The following is a 15,900-nucleotide window of genomic DNA, read 5'->3' as shown; positions in this document are numbered from 1 at the left end:
CTGCAGGACAAGCTGACACCCCTTCGCGTGCCGATGCCGTCGGTGCACTGAAATGGCTTGGCGGTGGGTTGAGGGCCAAGAAGAAAGCGATGTGGTGTGCCGTACGGCAGTGTATGCACTCAGCCCTCTGTGACTGGAGATGTTCGGCTTTATGAGCTGCCAATGTTGTGAATTCCTCAAGCCCCACCGGGTTTGTAAAACAGGAGCTCTGGTGTGATTAAAATTGATGCAACTCTCCCCTCCCTCCACACACACCCAAAATTTGGAAGTATTTGGATCCCGATGGAGATTTGGCAGCTTGAAGCCGTCTCTGGTTATTATGACCCCCCCGTTTTCATGCTCTAAGGTATCTAGCTCACCAGCTACCCGCTAGTAGCTAACGTTTGTCTCCAGCAACGCCGGAGTTGATGCTTAAAGAAAGAATAACGACTGGTCCCTGCAGAACTGCCTGGTCTGTTTGTCCACCATCAACTCCAAGCCACCCGTCTCAGCACGGAGTCTGCACAGATGGACGGTGCCAGCCCTAGGGGGGTTTTGCTGCCATTTCTGCCCCCTGCCCTTCGGCCCGTCCCTTACGCATTCTGATCCCCCACTAGGCGGAGGTAGGCGATGGGATACGGCTGACCCCCAGCACAGCGAGATCCAGGGATGGCGGGAGCCCCAGTAAGCTCTGTATGCTGGAACTGCAGAGTGACCAGCCACGCTCCGCCCCCGCCTGCCCCGCCGCACTGCTCTGGGCGCATGGTTCCAATTAGGAGCGAGAGTTAATCACCCTGCCTGGGAGAGCACTCGCTGGCTGACAATCTCCAGCTGTTGGCCCGAGGAGACCGGGGAGGGGGCGGGGCTGCCTTGGCACTTGGCAGCCGCCCCTGCCAACGGGGTCTGGGGCTGCACTCAGCAAAGAGCCGTAACAGCCCCAGGCTTTGTCTGGCCACGGGCCCGGGCGGCAGAGCTCACAGCTGGATCTGGACTCGGCTGCGGCTGGGCTGGGGAAAGGCAGCCGCAGAGCGTGGAGCCAAACGGCTATAAAACGGGGCGGTTGGCACCCTGGGTATCAGGTTGGGCCCAGCCTCAGTGTCTACGACCCTGAAGTGTGATCGCAAATCGGAGCCAGAAGATGGGCCCCGGTCTGATTCCCACCCTGCCAGGTGAAGAGTATCCCGTCCCATGGCTCTCCTGATCCAACGAGGCCGAGAGTGTTTGTAGCTCTGGTTCTGCCCCGTTGCTGGCTGGCTCCACCGAGGGTTGCCAACTTTCCAATCACACAAAACCGAACATCCCTGCCCCGCCCCTTCTCTGAGGCCCCGCCCCTTCTCCGAGGCCCCGCCTCCTGCTTGCTCCATCCCCCACTCCCTCCATCGCTCACTCTTCCCCACCCTCACTCACTTTCACCAGGCTGGGGCAGAGGGGTGAGGTGCAGGAGGGGGTGAGGGCTCTGGGCTGGGGGTGCAGGCTCTGGGGTGGGGCTGGGGATGAGAGGTTTGGGGTGAGGAGGGGGCTGCAGGCTGGGGCAGTCAGGCAGCTCTGCGCGGTGCCTTCACGCCTGCAGGCACCCCCCACCCCCCCACAGCTCCATTGGTCACAGTTCCCGGCCAATGGGAGCTGCAGAGCCGGTACTGGGGCGGGGGCAGCATGTGAAGCCTCCCAGTCTCTGGCCATCCCAGCGCCTAAGGGCCACAGGGACCTGGCGGCTGCTTCCAGGAGCTGCCCAGAGCTAGGGCAAGGAGGGAGTCTGCCTTAGCCCCAGATCCCCGCTATGCCACTGACGACTTTTAACAGCCAGTCAGCGGTGCCAACCAGAGCTGCCAGGGTCCCTTTTCAACTGGGCGTTCTGGTCGAAAACTGGACACCGGGCAACCCTAGCTCCACCTAGCGACAGGGGGATTGTCAAAGATCTGCAGACCAGGCCGTATACAAAACAAGACCAACATCCGGATGTGTTAGGGTTGCCAACCCTCCAGGATTGTACTGGACTCTCCGGGAATTAAAGATTAATCTTTAATTAAAGATTATGTCATGTGATAAAACCTCCGGGAATATATCCAACCAAAACTGGCAAGCCTAGGATGTGTCTCCGACTGCTCCCACCCTGCTGGGGGAAGGGAACCGTTCTGGCTATGCCCATCTCAGCATCGCTAGGCCTGGCTGCAGATCAGAATGTAGGAAGCTTATCTGGGATTCAGGACGGCAAAAACGTCAAACTCCAGGAGCTTAGAACCCATCCAACCAGTGACGCCAGCTTAGGATCAGCAGAGGTTTTGGCTCAGAGGAAAGAAAGACTTATTTTTTCCTCACTGAACCACACAAGCTTAGCTCCACCTCCTTCCACTGACCAGAGTGAGGCAGTTCTAGTCCAGGGCAGGGCAGTATGGCCTAGCGGGTAGAACTGCAGGCTGCAGTCTTCTGCGCTCTCATCCTCGCTCTGCGACACCGATTCAGTGAGTGCAAGTCACACCCCTGCTATGTGCCTCAGTTTCCCCACCTGTAATACAACCTCCGTGGCGAGGCTCAACACATTCAAGTTCGGGAAAGTTCTTCAAGCCTTGTCAGAGGCTGCCCATGAGCCGGGTGTCCCTGGGGAAGATACTGACACCCTTTCCCTGCCCCTGAAACCAGATCCGACTCTAGCGTCCCCGGGCAGAAATAAGCGAACGACAAATAAAAGTGCCAGGGAAAACTGCGAGCCTTTGGGAGCTGCCTGCCGCAGTCAGACACAAACAGCGCTGGCATTTCGGGGAAGCGTTGCATCTATTGTACTTCTGTGGCCACCCATCGCCATAGGACGAGTGCTTGAACAACCTGTGATGTATAACACCTCTATAACGCAGGGCAGTCCCGGCGTCCTTCTACAGATGGGGAATTGTGGCCCAAGGAGACTAAATGCCTCGCCCAAGAGCAGGGCACTGAATCGAGCTTTGCCAAGTTTTAGGTTAGCGCCCTGCTCTCTGGACCGTCTCCCCCTCTCTGTAACGGCTGCTGGCTGAGTGCTGAGCTCGTGGCATGTATCTGGATCGCTAGCTGACAGGTGCCATGCCTCTCCCAGGTTAATCAGCAGAGCGGCTGCAGAAGCAGAGTTTGTACTTTTCTGAACATTGCTCTCCGAGTCCTTCTGGGATTCGTTACAGACGCTCGCTACCGCCTGGGCCTGGAATCACTGCTTGAGAAGACACGGCTTCATTCCATTTGTGCCTGTTTTCTAAGTGGGTTTCACTGTCGCCCGTGTCCGGGGCATTAATATTTGATTTTAAACAAAAAGGAAAGTCACTCAGGACTTTTTAATTTAACGGGAAGAGACCAGCCCAGTGGGCACCATGCGGGGCGTCAGGGATGAATTAGGAAATGCTTTAATAAACCGTTGCTTTGAGAGCTAGAGATTCCATGAAACAATTTTGTCTGGGGCGGTGTCTCCTCAAACAAACTGCATCGCAAAGTGCTGTGCGGGGTTCTGGTAAATAATCTAATTGCCGAGCTAAATAATAAATAATATCAAACCAACTGCATTGCAAAGCGCTGTGCGGTGTTCTTGTAAATAATCCAATCGCCGAGCTAAGTAAGAAATCATACCGGAGAAATTTCAAAGGGGCGCAGTGAGCTTTTCAGCAGAGTGTCTGCAGTGAGATGGGACTCGGTAAAGGGCCTGGAGGTTGCGGGAGCTGCAGAGAAGAGGGGATGAGATTGTGTGATGGGGACGGAAAAAAGGTTGGTTCTGGCCTAGAGAGCAGGGAAGGAAGGACAAAGAGGACGGTGGAGCAGGATGGAGCAGGTGGGCAGCTTCCTGTTCGATTCTGAAAGGAGGAGGCAGCCAGCTAAGGTGGTAAGGACAGGAGTCTGGAACTCCTGCTTCTCTGTGCATGGGAGAAGGCGGGCTGGACACTGGAGAATGTCTGACTGGATCACAGTAGCACAGAGAGGGCACAACTGAGATTGGGGCTGCACCATGCTGAGCTCTGCACAGGTCCATCGTGGGAGACAGTCTCTTCCCCAAGCAGCTCGCAATCTAAAGAGGCAAGGGAAAGGTGATCGCCCCTATTTTACAAATGGAGGGGAAGGCACAGAAAGAATAAGGCCACGGTTACAGAGAGTATCTATGCCCGAGCCAGGATTTGAACCCAACTTTCCAGAGTCCTATGCTAGCACTTTAGCCACAAAACTCCCTTTCCTTTTATTGCTGCCAAGTACCTGCAGCTCCCGCTAGCTTCAATTGACGTGGCAGGCTTTGGGGCTCAGAGCCCAACACACCAACAATTGCAGCCAGCAAGGGATGTGAAGGGTAACAAGAAGGGTTTCTACAGGTATGTTAGCAACCAGAAGAAGGTCAGGGAAAGTGTGGGCCCCTTACTGAATGGGGGAGGCAACCTAGTGACAGAGGATGTGGAAAAAGCTGAAGTGCTCAGTGCTTGTTTTGCCTCTGTCTTCACAGACAAGTTCAGCTCCCAGACGGCTGCACTGGGCAGCACAGTGTGGGGAGGAGGTTAGCAGCCCTCAGTGGTGAAAGAACAGGTTAAGGACCATTTAGAAAAGCTGGACATGCACAAGTCCATGGGGCCGGATGCGCTGCAACCGAGGGTGCCAGGAGCGCCGCCAGCTTTTTTGCCGCCCTAGGCAGCGGAAGGTCCCGCCCCCGAAATGCCGCCCCTGACAGAGGTGGCGGAAGGTCCAGCCGCTGCAGTCGCCGCTCCCCAAATGTTAGCATCCTCGGTGACTGTCTAGGTCACCTAATGGGTCGCGCTGACCCTGGATGATGCTGAGGGAATTGGCGGATGTGACTGCAGAGCCATTGGCCATTATCTTTGAAAACTCGTGGCAATTAGGAGAGGTCCAGGACAATTGGAAAAAGGCTAATGTAGTGCCCATCTTTAAAAAAGGGAAGAAAGAGAATCCGGGGAACTACAGACCGGTCAGTCTCACCTCAGTCCCTGGAAAAATCATGGAGCAGGTCCTCAAGGAATCAATTCTGAAGCACGTGGAGGAGAGGAAGGTGATAAGGAACAGTCAGCATGGATTCACCAAGGGCAAGTTATGCCTGACTCACCTAATTGCCTTCTATGACAATATAACTGGGTCTGTGGATATGGGGAAAGTGGTAGATGTGATATATCTTGACTTTAGCAAAGCTTTTGATATGGTCTCCCACCGTATTCTTGCAGCAAGTTAAAGAAATATGGATTGGATGAATGGACTATAAGGTGGATAGAAAGCTGGCTAGATCGTCGGGCTCAATGGGTAGTGATCAACGGCTCCATGTCTAGTTGGCAGCCAGTATCAAGCGGGGTGCCTCAGGGGTCTGTCCTGGGGCCAGTTTTGTTCAACATCTTCATTAATGATCTGTATGATGGAAAGGATTGCACCCTCAGCAAGTTTGTGGCTGATACTAAGCTGGGGAGAGAGGTATATATGCTGGAGGCTAGGGATAGGGTCCAGAGTGACCTAGACAAATGGGAGGATTGGGCCAAAAGAAATCTGATGAGATTCAACGAGGACAAGTGCAGAGTCCTGCACTTAGGATGGAAGAATCGCATGCACCGCTACAGGCTGGGGACTGACTGGCTAAGCGGCAGTTCTGCAGAAAAGGACCTAGGGGTTACAGTGGACGAGAAGCTGGATATGAGTCAGCAGTGCACCCTTGTTGCCAAGAAGGCTAACGGCATTTTGGGCTGCATTAGTAGGAGCACTGCCAGCAGATCGAGGGAAGTGATTATTCCCCTCTATTCAGCACTGGTGAGGCTACACCTGGAGTATTGCGTCCAGTTTTGGGCCCCCCACTACAGAAAGGATGTGGACAAATTGGAGAGAGTCTAGCGGAGGGCAATGAAAATGATTAGGGGGCTGGAGCACATGACTTATGAGGAGAGGCTGAGGGAACTGGGCTTATTAAGTCTGCAGAAGAGAAGAGTGAGGGGGGATTTGACAGCAGCCTTCAAATACCTGAAGGGGGTTTAAAAGAGGATGGAGCTCAGCTGTTCTCAGTGGTGGCAGATGACAGAACAAGGAGCAATGGTCTCAAGTTGCAGCGGGGGAGGTCTAGGTTGGATATTAGGAAACACTATTTCACTCGGAGGGTGGTGAAGCACTGGAATGGGTTACCTAGGGAGGTGGTGATATCTCCATCCTTAGAGGTTTTTAAGGTCAGGCTTGACAAAGCCCTGGCTGGGATGATTTAGTTGGGGTTGGTCCTGCTTTGAGCAGGGGGTTGGACTAGATACCTCCTGAGGTCCCTTCCAACCCTGAGATTCTATGATTGACTGGCCCACAAGACAGTAGTGATGCATCCCAAGCATGTGCTACATTACAGAAGGCAAGTAGCTGTCAAGCTCTTTCACTCTGCTGATCCCTCTCCTGGGCCATTTTCTCTGCATATCTCCCCCGCACGCACGCACGCACACACACCCTGCTGGGTTCTCAAAATATTCCATCCAGGCAGGATTCTGCAGGGCATGGCTGATCCACAAGCCAGGTGCTGCTGTAGAATATTTCCTATGGTAACATTTCTTATGGTGGCTACAGGCTCTTCCGGCTCATCTTCAGGCTGGTTATTAACTAGAGACTAAGCCAGCACTGTGAAACTTGGCACAAAAGTTTGAACCCCACCGAAATGTAAAGTCGTCAGCAGCCAGGACTTGGGTATGGCCAGGTCTGGAAAGTGAGGCTAGCTGCAAAATGTGAGTGTGCATAAAACCCCCCTTGCAGGATATTGGGTTGGTTTGGCTCAGCCCTATCTTCAGAGTCCTCAGTCTCTGGCTTTCTCTTTCGAACCGCACCCCGCTCTGACGGCAGTGGCTTTGTAACAGAAGGAGGCTGGGAGCGGGAGACACTGTAATAAAGTGAATGTGTGAAGCTCCGCCTACATCCTTGCACCAGTGATGTCAAAGAATCTTAGACATAAACTCAATCTGTTTAGTTTAACCAAGAGAAGCTACATCCAGGCAGTAAATACCTCCATGGGGAACAGAAATTTGAGAACAGAGCTTTTCAGGCTAGCAGACATTGGTACCACGAGATCTAATGGCTGGAGGTTGAAGCTAGACAAACTCAGACTGGAAATAAGGTTTAACAGTGAGGGTAATTAACCACTGGAACAAGTTGCGGTGGATTCTCCATCACGGGTCATTTTCACATCAAGGGTGGATGTTTCCCTAACTCGAACATGAATTAATCGAGGGCAGTTCTATGATGTGTGTCATATGGGAGGTCACACTAGATGATCACATTGGTCCCGGCTGGTGGTATGATCTATGAGGTGCTGGCAAAGAACTACTAGATCACAGCATATTTCAATGCTCTGACCAGGCTTGTGGGAAGAGCCTTGAGCTCTGAAGCATCCACCCCTTCCTGTGGGTGACGATTCCACAGCCCAGCAGAACAGCTCGCTGTCAGGAGGGTTTTCCTGATGTCAAGCCTAAATTTTCCTTTTCTTAATTTTGTCTCATTGCTGCAGGTTTCTTTCCATGGACCACATCCAATAATTCCTCTAATTAAGAGCATGCCAGCTATAATCCACTAATGCTTGTCTCTACCATATCTAACTACCTAGAAACCTACAGAGTGTTAGACGGGACCGTCAAGGTCATCTAGTCTAACCCCCTGCCAAGATGCAGGATTTGTTGTATCTAAACCTTCCAAGACAGATGGTACCCAGCCTAGGTACTTACATGGCCCTGCCCACCAGCACATCTGAGTACCAAAGTATCCAACCCATGAATAAGTCTTACCTATCTGAAGAGTGTGCATCCCAGGATCTAGGAAGGTCGACATCTTCACATACCTTCCTGGCTGCAAATTCAGAAGAACACAGAGGTAAGCATTGTGTCCTGTGTGCATCATGCTCCTGAGATGCCCTTGAGAAGTGTTCACTGCATCCCTCGCTAGTGGCTGTTCCACAAAGAGGACAACAGACTACTACCACTGCTAGCTAACGGAGTTCCTCCTTTAGCTCAGCTGGATGTGGTTTGTGCTTTGGTGCTGAAAGTCCTGCATTCAAGTCCTACCTGAGGATGAGGGTTGTTACAATCGCACTGACTAGTGATGGGCCAGTCACCACAGGGGCAGAGAACCTCTAGTGATCAGAAGGGAACGCTCAGGACATTCTGGGTTTGGCTTGGCATCTGGACCAGTCTAGGGGCGTGTTGGGGCCTGTGTTTCTGAAGCACAGACACTTAGAAAAGTTGCACTGGTTTGACTACATCAAGATGAGCGCTAGTGAGAGTGATCTAAGGGTGACACTGCTTCACGGGCGCTCGCAGTGGGGCTTCGCACAGGTTTGACTTGGTCCCTTTGGTAACACAGGTGCAACTCCCCTAGTCTAGAGAAGGCTACAGCAACTCACAGACAGACGGGCATGCGGTGCTTATGCCCTGCTACAACCTGTTCTGCAGACCCAAACCCCGCTCCTGCCTTGTTCTTCCCCACCCCACCCATGGCCTAGGGGCTGATGAGGACAGCAATCACCCTGGGTGCCAACCACCAGGGGGCACCGTACCACTGTGCTTTTTTTTTTTTTTTACTCTGCTCTGATTGGCCGGCACTTTTAAAACAATTAACGTTTTTTTCTCGACTGATTGGCTGGCTGTGGGGGATTCTGGCTCGGCCACTACGGTGGGTGGCTCTGCTGCATTGTGTCTCCTGGCCAGGCTGCTGCAGCTGTGTGGATCTTGCCTGGGCTCCTGGCCTGGCACTTTTCCTGCCTTGCTAACCTCTCGCCCTCCATTTCCAGCTCAGAGCTGGGCCCCACGGCTGCTCAGGACCCCTCGCCGCAGCTGCGCTCTTCCTACCACCTCCCTCCAGCTGCCGTTTGTCACCCCCTCACCCCAGGGACGTCTGCGAACGTTCGCTCTGGAGCCGGGTCAGGATTTCTGACCGCCCCGAGCTGTTCAGACCAGGGGGTTTGCTTTGAGCCCATCCCAACGGGCTGGCGATCTGTCCAGCAGTCGAGCCCCATCCCAGCAAACTCCCATGATGCCTGGGCTGGGTTCCTCGTGGGCCACCTCTCTTCAGCGGTTTCAAAGTGCCGGCCACGGACAAAGAAGAGATTCTCCCGGGAGGAACGGGTGAGGCTGAGGAGCGTAGCACAGGGCCGTCCTGGAGCACCAGTGCTCAGCTGAGGCCAGCTTCCCCCAACAGCCAGTTCCAGTCCCGGTTCATGGAGCCCACAGCCGTCCTGCCAGCCTGCGTTCCTCCTACAGGCCACCTGCTCTCTCTCCTCCGGGCCTTTTTAGAGGCTTCCCTCTTATGTACTCTCCAGGCCTGATCTGGCCACATGACCTGCCTATCATGTGACTGTGCTGCCTGGGGAGGGAAGCTGAAGGAGTCACAGGTGGGGCTGGACCCAGAATCTCTTAAAGGGGCCGGTCTCCCTGGGACAAGGTGCACTGGACTCCTGAGTGGAGCTAGAGAGGGAAATGGAAAAGTGTCTGGCCTGAAAAGATTTTGATTGTCAGGTTTGGGGCACAAACTTGCACGTTTTCTCTTTAAACGTTTTCACATTTTTGTCCGAAATAAAATCAAACATTTGTGGGCCAAAAACTCAGTTTTCAGGTTTTGGAAAAAGCTATTTTTCACGCAAAGAGTATTTTGCACAAAAAATATTGATCAGCTGAATTCCTTCATTTTCCTGGCTAACAATGAGGCTCAGCAGATTAGAACAAATCATGCTGGATGTCTCAGGGGCTACTGGGCCTTCAGATTGGCACGTATGCATGCTCCTGAAACCCTGGCCCTGGGCATGAGAACCGGGATTAGCTAATCTGGGAAGAGGCCTTGTCCGAAGCCAAACCCACCCACACACTGATAGTCAGGCAGCCAATTTCCAAGTCCCTGCAGCCCCATGAGAAAAAAGCTTGTGCTAAAAATGGCAGGTACCAAGCCGTTCCCTAAACAGATGCGTTTCCCTTCTGGCAGCCCCTGTTGCCTTGTAAATAAAACAGTCGATGCAGCAGGAGGGGAAGGCGTGAGCCCCATGTGACCCAGGGATCTAAATCTGCCACCGGGAATAAAACGTTAGCCGTAAAAGAGGGTCTGTCTGCTGCAAGCTTACAGGAGGAGTCTCAACAGGCTGGAGGCTGATGCTTAGAGAAAGCTGGGCTGCAAACTGCAGGCCGCTCTGGTGAAAAGATTGTTTCCCAGGAGCTGATTAGCTCCTTTCCAACAGGCTGGCCCGTGAATCGCATCCTGAAAGCTCAGCGCGAGGTTCCTCTGGGAAGATACGGCTCGTCCAGACTTGGCAAGTAGCAATACTCTCGCTGCAGCTTATCACGAATTATCGATGGATGTTTGTTCTGGCAACCCCTGCATCACACGTCCGTGGAGAGCATGCAAGGTGACAGGCTGCAGAGAGCTTGTCTAACACGCACCGTGCTGGTGGGAGGTGTTAAAACGATAGCTCCTCGTGGCTTTAGCCACACCCACAATCCCCCCATGCAGAAGGGACAAGCACAGAGAAGATCAGGACAGCAATACATTTTAGAGGGGTCATGGAGAAGTCCTCTGAGCCCACCTTCCCCACACCGCTGCTGGCCATTAACGTTCTCTCATTGGCCGAGCACGAAGCAGTTCTTTCTGGAGCTCGCTGCTGCTGCTTCGGGGTCGGCCAGCAGGGGTCGCTCAGGGTGCAAGCCCGGGAGCTAAGGGTGCTATTTTCACAAGGTTCCCAACTCCTGCTGATTTCTTTCTCCTGCGTTTTTTCCCCCCCACGTGAAGCTTTTAATTTGGATGGTAGGGAAACACTTTGTATTTACTCCTGTGCATTGGAGCGTGACAGGACGGGCTAGCGAGGCGGGGAGCTCTCCCACGCCGCTGGGGCAGAGGCCTAGCATAGGCAGGGAAGTGACCAGTTAACTCCAGCGGGACTGACTGTCAGTATCCCGAGGTCTCTTCACACAGCTCTGGCAGGAGCCGCAAAGGGAGAGAACCCAGCCCCCTGGGAAGAGCGCCCTGGCCAGTGCAGAACTGGCAGAATGGTCCTGCTCCCAGCCTCCGAGCGACGGTGGGACATAGTTCTCCGCACGCTGGATATTTTCTGCTTCCTAGGCCGTAAGGCTCCACCTGCTTGAGACTGCGTCCCCTGCCACAGGGCTGCTCTAAGGAGGTTTAAAGTCCCCTTTCCTCCTTCCCCTTTATTTCTCGAGCTGGGTGCAGGAACATGGTGAGAGTTGGTGCTGCTAGGCAGCAGTCGTGCCAGGCTGGCCATCTGAAGGAAGCAGGGGCTCCAAGCTCGTGCCTGGGGTGGCAAGCCACGGGGGGTGACCTGCCAGTCTCTGTGAGGGCAGCAGTCAGGCTGCCTTCGGTGGCATGCCTGTGGGAGGTCCGCCGGTCCCGCGGCTTCGGCAGCAATTCGGCGGTGGGTACGCCGAAGGTGCAAGACCGGCGGACCTCCCGCAGGCGCGCCGCCGAATCCACGTTACCAGCGGACCTCCGCAGCGCGCCCGCAGGCGCCGCCGAATCGCGGACCTCGCGCAGGCGCGCGCCGCGTTACCGCGGACCTCCGCAGGCGCCGCCGAATCCACGTTACCCGCGGACCTCCCGCAGGCGCGCCGCCGAATCCGCGTTACCGGCGGACCTCCCGCAGGCGCGCCGCCGAATCCGCGTTACCGGCGGACCTCCCGCAGGCGCGCCGCCGAATCCGCGTTACCGGCGGACCTAGCGCAGGCGCGCCGCCGAATCCGCGTTACCGGCAGACCTCCCGCAGGCGTGCTGCTGAAAGCCTCCTGACTGCTGTGCTTGGGGTGGCAAAATACATAGAGCCACCCCTGGAAGGAAGGGCCTAAACCGCAGACAGACCACGTGGGCTGTGAGCCTCTCGGATCTCGTGAAATACACCCACAGGGTCAGGGCTAGTTTGCACCGGGCCATGAGGGTGTTGCAAGAAGCGATGCTGAGTTTTCATCAGGGCAGGTGCTTTCCCCTGAGGCAGTAGCAGACGCAACACCTTAGCAAGGTGCTGGGAGGTGAGAGCTAAAACCGAGGTCCTGGCCTCTCGTGTCCAATAACAATCTCACGGCCTGCCCCGCCCCGCTTGCTGGGGTACCTCAATCCAGACCTCCCGCCCCCTGCGACCCCAACCCTGCTCCCCTTTGCTACAGCTCATCGGATGCACCTGGGCATGGACCATGCAGCACCAACTCCAGCCCTGGGCTCCCACGCATCTCCCTGGGCCCCGTGGCCCTCCCCTCTCTCCCACCACCGAATTCCTCTTGGGCAGAGAGCGCCCAGTGGCTAAGCCTCGGAGGAGACCCGCAAACTCAGGTTCCCTGGGAGCAAAGGCAACCCGGGAAGCCGGGCCTTGTGAGGTAGCGGGCGCAGCCTGTAACCCATTGTGGTTGTTACCGCACTGTGAGTACCCACAGGAGGGTACAGCTGCAGCACCACGTCCTGGCCCTAGGCCGGGAACTACGCGGCGTCTTTGGACTCGGCATGGTCGCTCCTGGATCTGCTACCCTCCCTCCAGCCAGGGCTTGGTTTGTGTCTCTGGCGGAGGCTGACTTGCTTATTGGAGCAGAGCCCCGAGGAGGCTGTGGGGTCAGGGACCAGAGGGAGAGACTGCAACAAACTAGGAGCCGCTCCCACTTTCCAGCAGCTTTGGATGGAAGCGTGGCCTGTTCCTGGGCCCACGTAGCTACCACTAGCGCTGCCAGTCAGTACAGTCGTCCCTCGTGCGCCCAGCGACAAGGGGGGCCCGTGGCAGGAGCCTCACAAGGGGAAGAGTGAAGTGTTGTCTCAAGGGCTGTCTGGGGGGTAAATGAGGGTTTTCTCTCTGTCCTCTACTGAGCGCCTTACTGGGGTGGGTTCCCTTGTCTGCCATACAACATGCATCCGTGAACACACGAACCCCCCCATCACACCTGTGCACAAGCACGCTGTCCCCTCCCGCACAATCAGCCACACACAGACACCTCCGTGCACAGTCCTCACCACGCACCCACCATCTATCTGCACCCACGCACACACCCACCGACACGCACGCACCTACCCCACCCACGATCACCTCCACACAGCCCGCAGCTCTACCACCCTCCGCCAAGTCACGCCACCTCCTAGACGCACCTGCCCGGCCCGGCGCACACACAGACACACGTGTGCCCGCACACACAGACACGTTCTCTCACAGAGTGTCTCAGCTCTCCCCAGAACGAAGCACCGGGGGATACGCCCCCAAAAGTCCAATCGACACACGGGGGTGCACAGAACCAGGGAGGGCACGGTCACTCGGGTCGGGCTTTGCCGTGCGGTTAACCTGAGATGTGATAACTCTGCAGGGAAGACATCCCCTTCCCTGAATGAGCCCAGCCCCTCGGCTCTGGAAATCTCAGATAAAGGGGATCCTCAGAAGATCATCCCCTCCCCACCCCAGCACTTACTGCTTTGGATCAAGTTGCAAATAGTTAAGAAGCAACGTTTTTTAGAGCTTTATAGTATTTCTGCTTCCATGAAAACTAGCAAGGGAAATAAATTAGCTGCAGCTCAGGGAAGTCAGAGCTGGGTGGGGCAGAAGGGTGAGGGCAGCTCCCGTATAAAGCGGGGAATTAGGGCCCATCTCCCTGGCAGGGGAGGCATCGTAAGGTGCAGTTAATCAGTGCGTGATCGTCGCTCTCACTCTGGAATTACAAAGTGTTCCTCGTGGAGAAGCTCCTTGGGGCCTACAGAAGTTCGGATGCAGCTGTAAAGTTTGCCTGTCTGAAGTCCCAATCAGCAAGAATGTCTATGGCCCGGCAGGGACAGAAAAGCCTCAAATCCACGACATGAAATGAACCAGGGAACTGGGGTTTTCATCGGCCATTTGTCTGAAAACATGTCGCGTTCCTGCTGGCAATGACTTTATCCAGCGGAGACAAGCGAGCAGGACGGCAGTGCACCCCGCCTTGGGGTGGGGACAGACTGCGGGCCTCTCGGCACGAACAATTCCCAATCCTTAGGGCTGGCTGCATACGGTGCTTGGCATCGGCAGAACCCAACATGCTTTGCGGGGGCAGGTAATCGGTGGGGTTCCCGTATCGCTACGGCCCAGGCCAGCAGAGCCAGGACTAAACCCCAGAAATGCAGATTCCTTGTTTGCGGGCCACTCTCCCTGCCAGAGGTGGGAGTTGAACCCACAAGTCCTGACTCCCACTCTGGGCTCGCTCCAGCAGTAGAAGCCAGGAATCCTGAGTTCCAGCCCACTCGAGCACGCTCCCCTCCCCACATTACAGACCCTCCTCTGCCCCCCTCCCCAGTGCTCCCCTGCGTCTAATGCACATTTCACGCTGGCGGGCAACCGAGCCCCTTCCCAGCTCCAGCTCAGGTGACTGCCAGCTGCCCTGTCCCAGGTCGCCCCAGCAGCATCACCCCCCAGCCCAGGGTCTCCCAAAGGGCCCAGCGTAGGCTCACCTCTGAGGTGCGGCACAGAGCTTTGATCCCGCCCGTCTGAGCCGATGGTGCCTTTAGCTCCAGCTGTGCAGCTCCTCCATGCTCAGCTTGTTCCCTGTCAGCCCAGAGACCCTCCGAGCCGCCCTCAGCCCCCACCCAAGGATTTTCCTCTCGGTCTCCTGATCCCCCCTTTCTCGCAGCAGACGGTCATGCCAAGGACGGCAGCTCCTGGACTCGGTGTGTTCTCCTCCGACAGCCCACCCCGGCTGCACTCCGGCTTCCTCCAGCTTCCCAAAGTGCTTTCCTCCCACCCCCGAGCCCTGGCCCAGCCCAGGCAGTGGTTCAAATTGCAATCCCAGCTGCAGATGTGAGAGGGGAGGAGGCAGGGCTGCCCTCCGCAGGGACTGAAACCTAAACTCCCAGCTTGGCTCGCGCCAGGGCCTCCCCGCAGCCCCTGTGCTGGAGGCCAGCGGCGGGCGGTGGGGGCTCACTGCTCCCTGCCCAGCCCTTTTCCTTCTCCAGTTGAAGGATCTGCTGGGTGCTGCTCCCTGCTCAGACTGCGGCGGGGAGAGATCCGCCGGTGAGAAGAGGCTCCTAACACATCCAGTGGGGCCTGGGCAGCACGGAGACGGGTGTACTGGAAATCGAGGGAGGGATAAAGAGGCTGAGGATCCAAAGTATCCATCCAACCCCATGCACCTCGATCCATCCCTCCATCCATCTCTATCCCTTCATCCCCATGCACCTCGATCCATCCCTCCATCCCTTCATCCCCATGCACCTCGATCCATCCCTCCCTCCATCCCTCTATCCCTTCATCCCTGTGCACCTCGATCCATCTCTCCATCCCTCTCTCTATCCCTTCATCCCCGTGCACCTCGATCCCCATCCCTCCCTCCATCCCTCTATCCTTTCATCCTCATGCACCTCGATCCATCCCTCCATCCCTCTATCCCTTCATCCCCATGCACCTCGATCCCTCCCTCCATCCCTCTATCCCTTCATCCCCGTGCACCTCGATCCATCCCTCCATGCATCTCTATCCCTTCATCCCTCCATCCCTCTCTCTATCCCTTCATCCCCACACACCTTGATCCATCCCTCCATCCCTCCCTCTATCCCTTCATCCCCATGCACCTCTATCCCCATCCCTCCCTCCATCCCTCTATCCCTTCATCCCCATGCACCTCGATCCATCCCTCCATTCATCTCTATCCCTTCATCCCCATGCACCTCGATCCATCCCTCCATCCCTCTCTCTATCCCTTCATCCCCATGCACCTCTATCCCCATCCCTCCATCCCTCTCTATCCCTTTATCCCCATGCACCTCTATCCATCCCTCCATCCCTCTCTCTATCCCTTCATCCCCATGCACCTCTATCCCCATCCCTCCATCCCTCTCTCTATCCCTTCATCCCCATGCATCTCGATCCATCCCTCCATTCATCTCTATCCCTTCATCCCCATGCACCTCTATCCATCCATCCCTCTCTCTATCCCTTCATCCCCACACACCTTGATCCATCCCTCCAACCCTCTCTCTATCCCTTCATCCCCATGCACC

The 15,900-nt window shown here is 55.8% G+C and overlaps 1 protein-coding gene across 2 annotated transcripts in view; it reads right to left on the bottom strand.

Moving 5' to 3' along the window:
- The window catches only part of HSPA12B (heat shock protein family A (Hsp70) member 12B), a 57,089-nt gene extending 42,426 nt beyond the window's left edge, over positions 1 to 14,663 (bottom strand). Inside the window, exons 1-2 of one of the 2 annotated variants that reach the window (XM_039541910.1) lie at positions 14,356 to 14,663; positions 7,710 to 7,770 (exon numbers count right to left, since the gene is read on the bottom strand). In XM_039541910.1, the coding sequence (XP_039397844.1) occupies positions 7,710 to 7,752 (43 nt within the window). In that variant the 5' untranslated portion in view covers positions 7,753 to 7,770; positions 14,356 to 14,663. The remainder of the gene's footprint in view (positions 1 to 7,709; positions 7,771 to 14,355) is intronic. The other variant, XM_039541909.1, reaches the window with a different exon arrangement.
- Positions 14,664 to 15,900: the final 1,237 nt, after the last annotated feature.

This window comes from Mauremys reevesii, linkage group 5 (assembly GCF_016161935.1).
Source record: "Mauremys reevesii isolate NIE-2019 linkage group 5, ASM1616193v1, whole genome shotgun sequence".
Lineage (NCBI taxonomy): Eukaryota > Metazoa > Chordata > Testudines > Geoemydidae > Mauremys > Mauremys reevesii.
The sequence above is the reverse complement of the archived record's forward strand: the minus strand, read 5'-3'. Positions and strand labels throughout refer to the sequence as shown.